The sequence below is a fragment of the Bufo bufo genome, chromosome 6, assembly GCF_905171765.1.
Source record: "Bufo bufo chromosome 6, aBufBuf1.1, whole genome shotgun sequence".
Taxonomy (NCBI): Eukaryota; Metazoa; Chordata; class Amphibia; order Anura; family Bufonidae; genus Bufo; species Bufo bufo.
Window position 1 is genome coordinate 48,844,094 of NC_053394.1, and position 16,801 is coordinate 48,860,894.

At 45.1% G+C, this 16,801-nt stretch overlaps 1 protein-coding gene across 1 annotated transcript in view; it reads right to left on the reverse strand.

Annotated features, from left to right (window-relative positions):
* STK32C (serine/threonine kinase 32C) overlaps nucleotides 1-16,801 on the reverse strand; it is a 348,290-nt gene that overhangs the window by 133,083 nt on the left and 198,406 nt on the right. Inside the window, exon 2 of the mRNA XM_040437577.1 lies at nucleotides 15,407-15,462. Within this exon, the coding sequence (XP_040293511.1) occupies nucleotides 15,407-15,462 (56 nt within the window). The remainder of the gene's footprint in view (nucleotides 1-15,406; nucleotides 15,463-16,801) is intronic.

The following is a 16,801-nucleotide window of genomic DNA, read 5'->3' on the forward strand; positions in this document are numbered from 1 at the left end:
GAAAGAAGACACCCCAAGGTATTCCGTGAGGGGCATGGCGAGTTCCTAGAATTTTTTATTTTTTGTCACAAGTTAGTGGAAAATGATGATTTTATATTTTTTTTCCTTACAAAGTCTCATATTCCACTAACTTGTGACAAAAAATAAAAACTTCCATGAACTCACTATGCCCATCAGCGAATACCTTGGGGTGTCTTTTTTCCAAAATGGGGTCACTTGTGGGGTAGTTATACTAGGCTGCAAAAAAGTGTCACACATCTGGTATTTCCGTACTCATTGCCCAACTTCTCCTGAGTACGGTGATACCAGATGTGTGACACTTTTTTGCAGCCTAGGTGGGCAAAGGGGCCCACATTCCAAAGAGCACCTTTCGGATTTCACCGGCCATTTTTTACAGATTTTGATTTCAAACCACTTCTCACGCATTCGGGCCCCTAAAATGCCAGGGCAGTATAACTACCCCACAAGTGACCCCATTTTGGAAAGAAGACACCACAAGGTATTTCGTGATGGGCATAGTGAGTTCAGGGAAGTTTTTATTTTTTGTCACAAGTTAGTGGAATATGAGACTTTGTAAGAAAAAAAATAAAAAATAAAAAATCATAATTTTCCGCTAACTTGTGACAAAAAATAAAAAATTCTAGGAACTCGCCATGCCCCTCACGGAATACCTTGGGGTGTCTTCTTTCGAAAATGGGGTCACTTGTGGGGTAGTTATACTGCCCTGGCATTCTAGGGGCCCTAATGTGTGGTAAGTAGGTAAATGACCTGTGAAATCCTAAAGGTGCTCTTTGGAATGTGGGCCCCTTTGCCCACCTAGGCTGCAAAAAAGTATCACACATGTGGTATCGCCGTATTCAGGAGAAGTTGGGCAATGTGTTTTAGGGTGTCTTTTTACATATACTCATGCTGGGTGAGAGAAATATCTCAGCAAAAGACAACTTTTCCCATTTTTTATACAAAGTTGGCATTTGACCAAGATATTTATCTCACCCAGCATGGGTATATGTAAAATAACACCCCAAAACACATTGCCCAACTTCTCCTGAGTACGGCGATACCAGATGTGTGACACTTTTTTGCAGCCTAGATGCGCAAAGCGGCCCAAATTCCTTTTAGGAGGGCATTTTTAGACATTTGGATCCCAGACTTCTTCTCATGCTTTAGGACCCCTAAAATGCCAGGGCAGTATAAATACCCCACATATGACCCCATTTTGGAAAGAAGACACCCCAAGGTATTCAATGAGTGGCATGGCGAGTTCATCGAATTTATTTTTTTTTGGCACAAGTTAGCGGAAATTGATTTTTATTTTTTTTTTCTCACAAAGTCTCCCTTTCCGCTAACTTGGGACAAAAATTTCAATCTTTCATGGACTCAATATGCCCCTCACGGAATACCTTGGGGTGTCTTCTTTCCGAAATGGGGTCACATGTGGGGTATTTATACTGCCCTGGCATTCTAGGGGCCCTAAAGCGTGAGAAGAAGTCTGGAATATAAATGTCTAAAAAATTTTACGCATTTGGATTCCGTGAGGGGTATGGTGAGTTCATGTGAGATTTTATTTTTTGACACAAGTTAGTGGAATATGAGACTTTGTAAGAAAAAATAAATAAATTTCCGCTAACTTGGGCCAAAAAAATGTCTGAATGGAGCCTTACAGGGGGGTGATCAATGACAGGGGGGTGATCAGGGAGTCTATATGGGGTGATCACCCCCCTGTCTTGATCACCCCCCTATAAGGCTCCATTCAGATATCCGTATGTGTTTTGCGGATCCGATCCATGTATCCATGGATCCGTAAAAAACATACGGACATCTGAATGCAGCCTTACAGGGGGGTGATCAATGACAGGGGGGTGAAAAATGACAGGGGGGTGATCAGGGAGTCTATATGGGGTGATCACCCCCCTGTCATTGATCACCCCCCTATAAGGCTCCATTCAGATATCCGTATGTGTTTTGCGGATCCGATCCATGTATCCGTGGATCCGTAAAAAACATACGGACATCTGAATGCAGCCTTACAGGGGGGTGATCAATGACAGGGGGGTGAAAAATGACAGGGGGGTGATCAGGGAGTCTATATGGGGTGATCACCCCCCTGTCATTGATCACCCCCCTGTAAGGCTCCATTCAGATATCCGTATGTGTTTTGCGGATCCGATCCATGTATCCGTGGATCCGTAAAAAACATACGGACATCTGAATGCAGCCTTACAGGGGGGTGATCAATGACAGGGGGGTGAAAAATGACAGGGGGGTGATCAGGGAGTCTATATGGGGTGATCACCCTCCTGTCATTGATCACCCCCCTATAAGGCTCCATTCAGATGTCCGTATGTGTTTTGCGGATCCGATCCATGTATTCGTGGATCCGTAAAAAACATACGGACATCTGAATGCAGCCTTACAGGGGGGTGATCAATGACAGGGGGGTGATCAATGACAGGGGGGTGATCAGGGAGTCTATATGGGGTGATCACCCCCCTGTCATTGATCACCCCCCTATAAGGCTTCATTCAGATGTCCGTATGTGTTTTGCGGATCCGATCCATGTATCCGTGGATCCGTAAAAAACATACGGACATCTGAATGCAGCCTTACAGGGGGGTGATCAATGACAGGGGAGTGATCAATGACAGGGGGGTGATCAGGGAGTCTATATTTGGTGATCACCCCCCTGTCATTGATCACCCCCCTATAAGGCTCCATTCAGATGTCCGTATGTGTTTTGCGGATCTGATCCATGTATCCGTGGATCCGTAAAAAACATACGGACGTCTGAATGCAGCCTTACAGGGGGGTGATCAATGACAGGGGGGTGATCAGGGAGTCTATATGGGGTGATCACCCCCCTGTAAGGCTCCATTCAGACGTCTGTATCTGTTTTGCGGATCCGATCCATGTATCCGTGGATCCGTAAAAAACATACGGACGTCTGAATGGAGCCTTACAGGGGAGTGATCAATGACAGGGGGGTGATCAATGACAGGGGGGTGATTAGGGAGTCTATATGGGGTGATCACCCCCGTTATTGAACACCCCACTGTAAGGCTCCATTCAGACGTCCGTACGTGTTTTGCGGATGCGATCCATCTATCAGTGGATCCGTAAAAATCATACGGACGTCTGAATGGAGCCTTACAGGGGGGTGATCAATGACAGGGGGGTGATCAATGACAGGGGGGTGATCAGGGAGTCTATATGGGGTGATCAGGGGTGATCAGTGGTTGATAAGGGGTTAATAAGTGACAGGGGGGGTGTAGTGTAGTGTAGTGGTGTTTGGTGCTACTTTACTGAGCTGCCTGTGTCCTCTGGTGGTCGATCCAAACAAAAGGGACCACCAGAGGACCAGGTAGCAGGTATATTAGACGCTGTTATCAAAACAGCGTCTAATATACCTGTTAGGGGTTAAAAAAAATCACATCTCCAGCCTGCCAGCGAACGATCGCCGCTGGCAGGCTGGAGATCCACTCGCTCACCTTCCGTTCCTGTGAGCGCGCGCGCCTGTGTGCGCGCGTTCACAGGAAATCTCGGCTATCGCGAGAGGACGCGTATATATGCGTCCACCCAGAAGAGCAGGGCCGCCGCCAGGACGCAATCCTGCGTACGGCGGTCCTGAGGAGGTTAAAGGGAGTCTGTCACCACATTTGAGCCTATTAGACAGATCCAATAGCGTTATATGTGCCACCCAGAAGTTTACAACGGTACCTTTGTTGCATATACCGGAGTCTTGTTTCAGCCAAAAATGAACTTTGTAGGTTCTGTAAATGCGCCCTCTCAAGTGCCCAGGGCGGCGTCTCAATCTTCCGAGCCCAAGACCGGACCTCCCCAACAGCTCATAACCCCGCCCTCCGTGTGCCTCTGCCCGCCCGTTTACGCTCCTCCTCTCTCCTTTTCCACTGCGCCGCAGGAGAGAGGAGGAGCGTAAACGGGCGGGCAGAGGCACACGGAGGGCGGGGTTATGAGCCGTTGGGGAGGTCCGGTCTTGGGCTCAGAAGATTGAGACGCCGCCCTGGGCACTTAAGAGGGCGCATTTACAGAACCTACAAAGTTCATTTTTGGCTGAAACAAGACTCCGGTATATGCAACAAAGGTACCGTTTTAAACTTCGGGGTGGCACATATAACGCTATTGGATCTGTCTAATAGGCTCAAATGTGGTGACAGACTCCCTTTAACGGCAAAATTCGCAACAGGTGTACCAAGACAAGTCCAAGACGACACCTAACAATTGATTAACAGTACCTCACCATTGCGAGGCTTCAAGCAGGATGTTCTCAGATGGAAGTGGCCACTGAGCTTAGAGTGTCAGAGTGTCATCAGTAGGTTGTATCAGAGATACAGAGAGGCTGGAAGAGTCACAGAAAGACATAGAAGTGAACGTCCTTTGGCCACATTTCACACTGATGACCGCTCCATTGTGAACAATACCCTGCTGAACCGGATAATGAATGTCACACAACTCCAGGCACATTTAAGGGAGGTCACATCAGACCATTCAAAACCATTTACATCAGCGTGGTCTGTGTAGTAGATGACCTACAAGGGTACCTGACCACAGGCGTCATCGTCTTGCATGGGCCAGGGAGCATCTATGCTGGATGAGGGACCAGTGGGCCTCAGTGCTGTTCACTGATGAAAGTCGATTCAAACCGAGCAGAAATGATGGCCGCCAATAATGTTGGAGATGTCAAGGAGAGGGCTATGCATCAGCCCTTGGTGGTGGTGGTGTTACAGTGTGGGCAGGTGTGTCTAGTCAATACAGAACTGCCCTACGCTTTATGAATGGTACAGTGACAAGCCCATACTACTTGAATAACATCATTAATCCAGTCATTGTGCCTCTTCATGAACAACACAGGTCTAATTTCCTCCTCATGGACGAATATACGCCAGCTCATCAAGGTCGCATCATTAGGGAACGGCTGATGGAGACTGGGGTACCTCAAATGGAGTGGCCTGCACTCTCTCCAGATCTGAATCCTATTGAAAACCTATGGGATCAGCTGAGTCGCCGAGTAGAGGCTCGTAACTCTGTACCCCAGAACCTCAATGACCTGAGGGCCACCCTTCAAGAAGAATGGAATGCCAGGTCTCAGCAGACAGTAAGCTGTAATTGATGCTCAAGGCCACATAACAAGTTATTGAAACACGGACATATTTGTGGGGGTATACCCACCACTGGTGTTGGCTGTTTCAATAAATTGTTTGAGATGAGGAAATCACCATTGCTGCTTCTACTTAAATGGCTGACTTTCATGATATAATATCACTGTAGAGTGAACTTTTTACATTTTCCATAAATTTCACCTGAAAGCCAAATATCCCTAACTTTTTGTGAGTAGTGTAATTAGCTTTAATTAAAAAGTATCAACTGTTTTTCTTCTGTAGCTTGCATGCATTCCTATACAGTACATTGCAATCTGCTCAGTGTCATTCACCGATACTGTGATTTGATCAGAGGTGATCCGAGATGATCATTCAGGCAAAAACAGTGGGGACTAGAGACTGAGCCATCAGGGAGCTTGTCGGATGGACTTGAAAGGAAAGGGCACTAAGCAGCCTACAATATATAGAATTATATATTTAATTTTTTTTAATAAACCAATTACAAAAATTTTTTTCCTTAAGCCTTTGTGCTTCATGAACAGAGCAGAGCTATGTGCACAAAGAAGCAGAAGGAAATGAAGCCCTACAAAACCAAATATGGAACTGATATGAAGATTATTGAAGGAGTCATGTAAATGGGGCATAAAGGTGACACTTGTCCAGATGGGGTACTAGAACGTGGCATTCAAGGATAATGAAATTATTCCTAAAAACGGAGTTATGCTGTCTGATAACATAGAGGGGGTCATTTATTAAACAGAAAATAGGAGCATTTCTGGTGCAGATTGAGGCACAATCTGCGACTTCTCCCCCACTCACATCTCATTTACCATTTTCTACGCATATTTTAGGTGTAGAAAATGATCTAAATGTAAAATAGATAGGAACCTGTCTTACATTTAGAAATGGCGGTGGATTCCTCGAAATTAAAGGGGTTTCACCCAGGCAGTCCCCCTGACTTGAGCATCGGAGCAGTTCATGCTCCGATGCTCTCCTTTGCACTGTGCTAAATCGCGCAGGGCAAAGGCATCTTTTGGAGATCTGGTGACGTACTAGGCTCTCCATGGGCTGCCAGGAAGCCCGGTGACATCACTGGCACTGATGGGCGGGCTTTAGCGCTGCCCTAGCCAGTAAAACAGCTAGGGCAGCGCTAAAGCATGCCTATCAGAGCCAGTGACATCACCAAACACACTGCAGGGCGGAAGCTTATGTCCGGCAGTGTGTTGTTGTAAACAAAAAAGACTGTGCAGGGCAAGGGGCAAGGGAGCGCATCGGAGCATGAGATGCTCCAATGCCAACATCAGGGGGGCTGCCTGGGTGAAATTATGGGTATGTCCGGGTTCAGCTCTGAACCCGGACAACCCTTTTAAGAAGAGGCCGGCGACACTTCATAACTCTGGTGGATCCACCGCCAGGTAAAGGGCTTATTAAGACTGGCATCTAAAACGTTGTTCTTAATAAATGTGCCCATAAAGTTTAACTTGCACAGCACATTTGTTACTAGGTATTATGCGCATGGATTTGAACATTGGATTGGTTGCTTAATTTAGGTGAAATTTAGCTGTAAACCATTAATATGTGGAAAGAACTTGCCATGACTTTGGAAATTCCATTTCTGCCTTATGTACCTACAAACAGAGGTGTAGCTATAGGGGGTGCAGAGGTAGCAGTCGCTACCAGGCCCAGGAGCCTGAGGGGGTCCAAAGACCCTTGTGCCGCATAATAAGACACCAGCATTATAGAAAGTGCATGCAGGTCAAGTTACACCCCTGGCTGGAGGGAAGGTGTTAGGTCAAGAATTTGGCATGGGGGGGGGGGGGGGGGGGGTGGGGGGCTGTTTCAATGTTTGCCTCGGGCAGCAGAAAGACCCCTTGCCACAAAGCAGGGAAAGGGCCTAAGATGAACTCTTGAACCAGGGCCCTTGAGCCTTCAGCTAAGCCCCTGCCTACAAACCAAGTTTTACTGATGCAGGTAAGGCTGGGTTCACACCAGCCTTTCAACTTCCATTGTTCTGCTCTGTTACATGAGTCATCAAATGAACAACACTCATCAGACTCCATTGACTATAATAGGATACATCAGGTTTCCTTTAAAAAAAACTATATTTTTCCCCACACCTTTAACAGAATCTACAAGGGCCGCCCCTAACAAAGCCTCCAATGCAGATTTGAAAATATCCTAATCCTCTGTCCACATGCTCTATGAGAACATAGAGGAACATCTTGTTTGGCACACTCCTCTACTGGAGCACAATCATGCACTCCATGGCTACTACATGGGTCATCCAGATGTCCAACTGTAAAGTCAAATTTCTTGTCTATACAATCTTTAAAGGGGTTGTCCTCTTTCATCTATGACCTATCCTCAGGATAAGTCATCAACATCAGGTAGGCGGGGGTCCGACCCCCAACAACCCAGCGAATCAACCATTAAATTACACCTGCTCACCCCTGCAGTTGTGATGGCAAGCAGATAAACAGTGAAAAGAAGGCAGCACTCATACAAGCACTGCTTTCTCTACAAAACAGCTGAACGGCGGGGGTGCCAGGAGTCGGACCCCAGCTATTCATTACCTGTCCTGAGAATGGGTCATCATCAATATAAAAAAAACGGACAACCCATTAAGATGAACAGTTTAGGTAAAGTAAAGGTATACTGTAACTACAGGTGTAACTGGGCCCCCAGTGCAAATCTGGAACAGGTCCCCAACTGAACAGATAAAAATGTTAAAAATAGCATACAGTATAAATCCATGGTTTCTTCCTGGAAGATGACATGATTATGCCTAAAACCAACCAAAATATATAAATGCACATTAAACTGAACTAAAAAGACAAAAATCTGAATTTATGAATGCGATCATAATATTTTTCTCTTTCCCAGCAAGGTGTGATACGCCCTGGATGGTCCCTAGCACGCACAAAGTAAACATTGTATCTCCGAAGAGAAGGGAATGTAAACATTCAATGATTCATAAGAGCAGAACTGCAGCTCGGGCTCCGCATTATTATGTGTAATTGAATTTGCTAAATGTTATAGATAGTAATACCCAGTCAATGTATTCCGTAATCACAGTGCACTCAATTATATTCACTACTGACTCCCTGCTAGCCCCCAGCATGGTAGATACTTTTCTATAGCACACATTATAATTTTACTAAATCATATGGTGTGGCTTTCATACCTGTCATTTAGCTCTGATTTACCTTTATTTGTAACTACAATTTACCGAAGCCATTGTTTGTGGGGATGCTGAGTATAGGTATTAGCAAATACAATTTGGAGTTTAAAAATACATGTCTGTAAAGGGTTAGGTAAAAATTTCCATGACAATTTGGACTAATATGTGCATCCAAGATATTCAATCATCCGGGCAACATGGAAACCTAGCTTGGACGAAGCATGCCCCTGCCATATTCCAAAATGGATAATAGAGGAATAACTGGAATCTCCTACATCTACCTTGTGCCATGTACAATGGGGCGTACATACAGGGGTCGCAGGGGTCGCAGTTGCGACCGAGCCCGGCACCCCAGGGGGCCCGGCCACCTGTGGACCCCTGGCCCCGCCCTGTAGTAGTTCTGTGGGTGCTGCGCCTGCCTGTATAACCCGGGCGGCCGACCCGGGGCCCGCCGCCCAGTGTTGCGTTTCTGCGCTGCGCTTCAGTGCCAGGCCAGCCCTACCCTCCATTGAGTCTCCTCCCCCTGAGTCTCCTCCCCGGGCGGCCGCACCGAACAGGAGGTTTCCCTAGGCTGCGCAGGCGCACAACGACGCCGAGACGCAGCAGGGAGAAGGCGCTGGAAAAGCTTTCGAAGAGCGCTGCGCGAAGAAGCCGGTGCCGGAAGTGGAAGATAAGATTTGTAAAAAAAAAAAAAGGTCTTCAGAATTGCTCACCACATTTGTGGTGAGTTCAGAACTTCAGAGTAGACTCAGAGTGGGGTCTGATGGGGGCTGGCTTTATAACTATCTCTGCTATATTTCTGTAGCCTGGTGCCTGCAACCTCTGACTGCCCAGTTGGGCTGAAACTACTACACCCAACATGTTCTGGCAGTAATAGTAAATGGATATTGGTGCAATTCTGAGCTACTAGTCTATATAATACATATGTAGCCTACATATGTATTATATAGACTAGTAGCTCAGAATTGCACCAATATCCATTTACTATTACTGCCAGAACATGTTGGGTGTAGTAGTTTCAGCCCAACTGGGCAGTCAGAGGTAGCAGGCTACAGAAATATAGCAGAGTTAGGCTACTTTCACACCTGCGTTAGGTGCGGATCCGTCTGCATTACTATGTCAAAAAAAAGTCTAAGTGTAAGTCAGACGGATCCGTTTGCATTATTCTTTTTAAAAAAATTCTAAGTCAAAACGGATCCGTCCTGACTTACATTGAAAATCAATGGGGTACGGATCAGTTTTCAATTGCAACATATTGTGTCAGTGAAAACTGACCCGTCCCCATTGACTTACATTGTAAGTCAGGATGGATCCGTTTGGTGTCCGCATCCAGAGCGGAATGGAGATGGAACGGAGGCAAACTGATGCATTCTGAACGGATCCTTATCCATTCAGAATGCATTGGGGCTGAACTGATCCGTTTTGAACTGTTTGTGAGATCCCTGAGCGGATCTCATAAACGGAATTCAAAACGCCAGTGTGAAAGTAGCCTTAGTTATAAAGCCATTGATAGGCCAATGAAGTATTTTACCATATGAAGGCAAAATAAATGCATGACAAAAACAGCTCTGCTACATAATGTAGCAGAGCTGGTTTTACTTGGGAAATGCATTGCTGGTACCTGATGCTGACACCTGCAGTTCTGGGTAAAAGTACATAGTTATGGTTGAGGCCATTTGTTAACTCTGCTCTGCTACATCTGCTTATAAAGGGATGAACAGACTGCGCACGTTGGGGTATACCTTCTTGTTCTTGCATTAGTCTTCAGCCTGTGGCTCTCTAGACCTGGTGGAAATGCAAATTTAGGCATGCTGCTGTCTGGTGATGCTGGGAGTTGTAGTTGGGGCGTACATACAGGGGTCGCAGTTGCGCGCACTTACGTGACGTCACAATGTTATCAGCGCTGCAGGTCCCCAGGAAGTTGGGAACAGAGGAGCGTGGGAGCCACTGCCCACTTGCCCAGTAGTCTGACTCTATACTACAGTCACTCACCCCACCTAGTCCTCTCTCTCTGCCAGCCTGAGCCAGGCCCAGGAGCAGCGCTCATTCAGCCAGCCAGAGCCCACACTGAGCCCAGCCAGCCTCCAGCCTCCAGCCTTGCCAGTTGCCACAGACTTTCAGCAGCTTTCAGCCTGAGCCAGGTCAGGTAAGAGTTACTATCTGGCCTTGGTATGTTCTGTATATATACACTCACCTAAAGAATTATCAGGAACACCTGTTCTATTTCTCATTAATGCAATTATCTAGTCAACCAATCACATGGCAGTTGCTTCAATGCATTTAGGGGGGTGGTCCTGGTCAAGACAATCTCCTGAACTCCAAACTGAATATCAGAATGGGAAAGAAAGGGGATTTAAGCAATTTTGAGCGTGGCATGGTTGTTGGTGCCAGACGGGCCGGTCTGAGTATTTCACAATCTGCTCAGTTACTGGGATTTCCACGCACAACCATTTCTAGGGTTTACAAAGAATGGTGTGAAAAGGGAAAAACATCCAGTATGCGGCAGTCCTGTGGGCAAAAATGCCTTGTGGATGCTAGAGGTCAGAGGAGAATGGGCCGACTGATTCAAGCTGATAGAAGAGCAACGTTGACTTAAATAACCACTCGTTACAACCGAGGTATGCAGCAAAGCATTTGTGAAGCCACAACACGCACAACCTTGAGGCGGATGGGCTACAACAGCAGAAGACCCCACCGGGTACCACTCATCTCCACTACAAATAGGAAGAAGAGGCTACAATTTGCACGAGCTCACCAAAATTGGACTGTTGAAGACTGGAAAAATGTTGCCTGGTCTGATGAGTCTCGATTTCTGTTGAGACATTCAAATGGTAGAGTCTGAATTTGGCGTAAACAGAATGAGAACATGTATCCATCCTCTGATGGCTACTTCCAGCAGGATAATGCACCATGTCACAAAGCTCGAATCATTTCAAATTGGTTTCTTGAACATGACAATGAGTTCACTGTACTAAAATGGCCCCCACAGTCACCAGATCTCAACCCAATAGAGCATCTTTGGGATGTGGTGGAACAGGAGCTTCGTGCCCTGGATGTGCATCCCTCAAATCTCCATCAACTGCAAGATGCTATCCTATCAATATGGGCCAACATTTCTAAAGAATGCTATCAGCACCTTGTTGAATCAATGCCACGTAGAATTAAGGCAGTTCTGAAGGCAAAAGGGGGTCCAACACCGTATTAGTCAGGTGTTCCTAATAATTCTTTAGGTGAGTGTATATATATATATACATATAGGCTTCTAGCAGTGCAATAGAGCAGTCATAATAAGATGACTCTGCCACAATATTAGACACAGCCCATAAACATCTCTAATTCCTCACAACCCCTTTAATGGTTATCTTTTAGCAGATCCATTGATAGATTTTCTTTTCTTTTTGCATACTGTAGTTTGCATCGGAGCTCCTCCACTTTGCATTTAAAGCCAACTTTCCCCGTCCCCTTGATTGCCTAGGGCTGGGCATCTCGCCTGACCCTGTAATCTCATGCAACATAGTCTACACACTATCCGTGCTTTGCCAGTGCATCTGCCTCTGCTTCTCCGGGTGACTACTATGTAGGTACCGAAAACATCATCATCAGCGTCTCCTCTTCCGGATGGAGGATGACTTAATCGGTCTATGTGCAGTAGTCATCAGCACTGCTGGGGAAGCAAAGCCAGATCCACTGAGCATACACCGATAGTGTAGACCAGTGATGGCTAACCTCTGGCACTCCAGCTGTGGTAAGACTACGACTCCCAGCATGCTCTGCTCATTTCAAGTGTGCATCTTGAGAGTTGTAGCTTCACCACAGCTGGAGTGCTGGACGCTAGCCATGACTGGTGTACTATACTATAGCACAAGATTACATGGCCAGCGGAGATACTTGGCCTTTGTCAATCAAGGGGATGGTGGAGTGGCTCTTAGAGTTGTGGAGCTGTGGTGCTACAAGGGGCCGGGTGCACTGAACACCTAATATACATATTCCTAAAAAGACATCTTTCTAAGGAACAGCGCAAGGGACGGACATACATAAGGTATTGCTTTACAATGCCTGGTTTAATAGGGTTGTTCCTGCTGACAGGTGCTTTTTAAGTTAGCTGTCTCCCCATCCACCCCCCAATTAACATCCACACATGGCTTTACCGCACCTGCATGTTTATTTTTAATAGGGAGAGCAAGACAAGCCCCTGCCACACACCATTTACCAGTGATCGGTGTAGTCCTGACAGCTCATGTCATAAAACAAGATTTGATGGACACCCCCTTTAAGTGCAAATGAGCATAAACACTGTCCCATCCAAAGAAGTTCCCCTTACAGCGCAGGGCCCAGCTTGTTAGCTTTCCAGGGAAGTTATATATAGCGTTATAAATAATTTTACACAGTTCAAAGCTGCTTAGCGTAACCACGGCAACACCGAAACGCTGTCAAGGTAAATTCTGTTACATATTTTGTTACTTTGTTCTACAAATAGAAGCCAAAGTCATTGCGGGAAGAAAGCGAGTTACAATGTTTTAGAGGGAAACTCTCCCAGGACATTATGCATAAATGGGTTTATTCAGAATATACTTTAGGGATAATAACAGAATCTACCTAAAAGTTTAATCCTAGCCTAATGACCCCAAAATTCTGGATACTTGGGCTTTGTAGAAAAGAAGTGAATCTCCGTCACTGCAGACTGAGGATATTGACAGCTGCTCTGAATCCCACATTGACAGTAGCCACTTCTTCCTCCTCTCAGGGTGTTCCTTTAGGATGCAAATAAGTGAAGAAAAAGGTCCCGGAGACAATAGAGATCCTCTGTCAGCTCTTCTTTATTAGTCACATGTAAAAACGGACGTAGACACCACAACACTGCACGGGCGTTGACGCGTTTCGGGTGAGTACCCTTAGTCATTACGACTAAGGGTACTCACCCGAAACGCGTCAACGCCCGTGCAGTGTTGTGGTGGCTACGTCCGTTTTTACATGTGACTAATAAAGCTGACAGAGGATCTCTATTGTCTCCGGGACCTTTTTCTTCACTTATTTGCAGCCTGTTACGGGAACACTCCCCTAAGGCCTCTGGAGCCGGGATCATACATTCCACCAGGAAGGTGAGCTGGATCAAGTTTTCTATGTTCCTTTAGGATCTCCACTAGGACTAGGACTTCACAGCAACATCTGGTCACCAAAGAGTCATGTTCCTTTAGGATCTCCACTAGGACTAGGACTTCACAGCAACATCTGGTCACCAAAGAGTCATGTTCCTTTAGGATCTCCACTAGGACTAGGACTTCACAGCAACATCTGGTCACCAAAGAGTCGTGTTCCTTTAGGATCTCCACTAGGACTAGGACTTCACAGCAACATCTGGTCACCAAAGAGTCATGATAGAATTGGGACACTGTGACCAGAATTCATATATGACCTTAATAGTTGCAAGAAAATTAAAGAATTCCAGCAACCAGTGCACTAGATTTAAAGAGGTTTTCAGAGTGTTTTTATAGTGGTGACCTATCCTCAGATCAATGGGGGTCTGACTCTCGGTAACCCCACAATCAGCTGTTTAAAGAGGCCTCCAGTGAGCACCGTGGCCTCCTCGCAAATTACCCGAGGCCAGTGACGTCAGCTCATAGGTCACACGACCTAGGTGCAGCTCAGTCCCATTCAGGTGAATGGGGCAGAGTTCTTATAGAGCTGCTATCCAATGGACAGTGGTATGCTTGGTAAGCTGTAAGTGCCACAACCTCCTCAATACAGATGATCAGTGGGAGTACTGGGAGTCAGACCCCCACCGGTCAGATACTGATGACTTATCCTGAGGTCATCAGTATAAAACAATCGGAATACCCCTTTAAGATATTATCCACCCTTCGACCACCCTTACTCTGAATAAGACCAACATTTTGCTCTGATTCACTCCATCCAAAATTGCATTGAAAAAGTGGTCTTCTAGCAGAGTGGTCTTCTCAAAGTATGCATAACATATGGTGGAACTCAAAATCCAGCACAAGAAAGATGGTCTGCATAAAGGGGTGGTCTTCTCAAAAGACTGGTCCTTTGGAGCGTCCTTGCTGTATACCTCTCTGCAGTTACAGGAGGAGCTTAGGAGTTTACTGCATATCATTTATACATAGAACTCAATGAAATCACAGTATTCAGAAAGCCTTGGGCTCCCCCTAGTGGTGACTGCTGATAGCCAAAATTCTATTATGCAAGTCACTGCAAAGAGTTTGGGGCTCTATAGAAAAAATAAAAATAAAAAAAAATAAAAACAAGGCTTCAACCACTGTAATGATACATAAAGAAATTAATCAGCACAGTATGATGCACCAAAAACAGCATGGTGTCATTTACACTGACTTTAATGGTTGCTAGGGAAGTTAATGAGCAAGAGCTATAGGCAGTTATTAAAACTTACAATCATTGCTGAAGACTATTTAACAGTTGTAAATATATTGATCACTTTTGTGATTCCTGCTGTACAGTTTGCATCATACTGTAAACGGGAGTTGTGTGCTGACAAACAAGACCCTAACAGTTTAACCCATTCATGCACCACGGTGTAACAGTACGTCATGGTGAAGACTAACAGATGTGTCGTGTCGACTCACCCCACTGGCAATGGGGGCCAGCTGTAATACAGGCCTCTACTGCAATGGCCATGATTGGAGTTAGTTTAGTTTAATTCCTAACATGCCAGTCAATAGCGACTGCGGCATCTTAACAGACAGAAGGAAGGGGCTCACTCTGTGTCTCCACGAGACTGCTGTGACGTGCTACCTCTAATACAAGCCATAAGATTTGGTTTGTTGCCCTTTCCTTGTATTTAAATGCCTGGTCAAGGTGGACTGGATTGCAGAACAGAAACAGAAATGAAGTGCGTCTCACTAATTGATAACGTAATATAAATCCTGTAGTCAGATTTTGTCACCTTTGCAGAAAGATAATACATTAAATAATTCAGGTACAAAAAGGGAAGACATTCTAATAAACCTGTTCCTTATCGACGACCTGCATAATAATCTCAGGTCAGGGCAGTGTTGTCGAAGCTGCAAAGTCACCCCTAGGACCGTGCTTATGTGTTCACGCTTTCAAGAAATGATAAAATAAAAAATGCTCTTACCTTGCCAAAGCTTCCCTTACCAATCGCCCGGAGAATTTGAAAATGATCCAAGTTCACTACAAGGAGAATAAAATGTGAATTAATAGACTGTAAACATTATGTACAATAGGTTATAGGCCACAGAACTAAAGCTACTGTAGTAGTATAATATCTGTATAGTGTAGAAGCATCTTTACAGAGAAAACTCTGTTACATCGCCCTTCTGATATCACACACCTCCATTTATGTGTCCCACTGTTATGTAATCTGCACAATAATTTATACAGGATGTATTTACTGAAATAGACAGAAATATAGATACAGTAGATTAGAGAGATAGATGAAAGAAAGAAGGGAGGGAAGAAAGAAAGAAAGATACAGTAGACAGATGGACAGACATATGGACACGTTGATAGACTGATGAAAAAATATAATATGAGATAGATAAATCAATATGAGATGAAAAGCTGCACTCTGATGTAAATAGATAGATATAGATAGGAGATAAATCAGCAATTAACAGATCAAAAGCTGCACTTCGTCGTATATACAGTCAGGTCCATAAATATTGGGACATGGACACAATTCTAACATTTTTGGCTCTATACACCACCACAATGGATTTGAAATGAAACAGACAAGATGTGCTTTACCTGCAGACTGTCAGCTTTAATTTGAGGGTATTTACATCCAAATCAGGTGAACGGTGTAGGAATTACAACAGTTTGCATATGTGCCTCCCACTTGTTAAGGGACCAAAAGTAATGGGACAATTGGCTTCTCAGCTGTTCCATGGCCAGGTGTGTGTTATTCCCTCATTATCCCAATTACAATGAGCAGATAAAAGGTCCAGAGTTCATTTCAAGTCTGCTATTTGCATTTGGAATCTGTTGCTGTCAACTCTCAAGATGAGATCCAAAGAGCTGTCACTATCAGTGAAGCAAGCCATCATTAGGCTGAAAAAACAAAACAAACCCATCAGAGAGATAGCAAAAACATTAGGCGTGGCCAAAACAACTGTTTGGAACATTCTTAAAAAGAAGGAAGGCACCGGTGAGCTCAACAACACCAAAAGACTTGGAAGACCATGGAAAACAACTGTGGTGGATGACCGAAGAATTATTTCCCTGGTGAAGAAAACACCCTTCACAACAGTTGGCCAGATCGAGAACACTCTCCAGGAGGTAGGTGTATGTGTGTCAAAGTCATCAATCAAGAGAAGACTTCACCAGAGTGAATACAGAGGGTTCACCACAAGATGTAAACCATTGGTGAGCCTCAAAAACAGGAAGGCCAGATTAGAGTTTGCCAAACGACATCTAAAAAAGCCTTCACAGTTCTGGAACAACATCCTATGGACAGATGAGACTAAGATCAACTTGTACCAGAGTGATGGGAAGAGAAGAGTATGGAGAA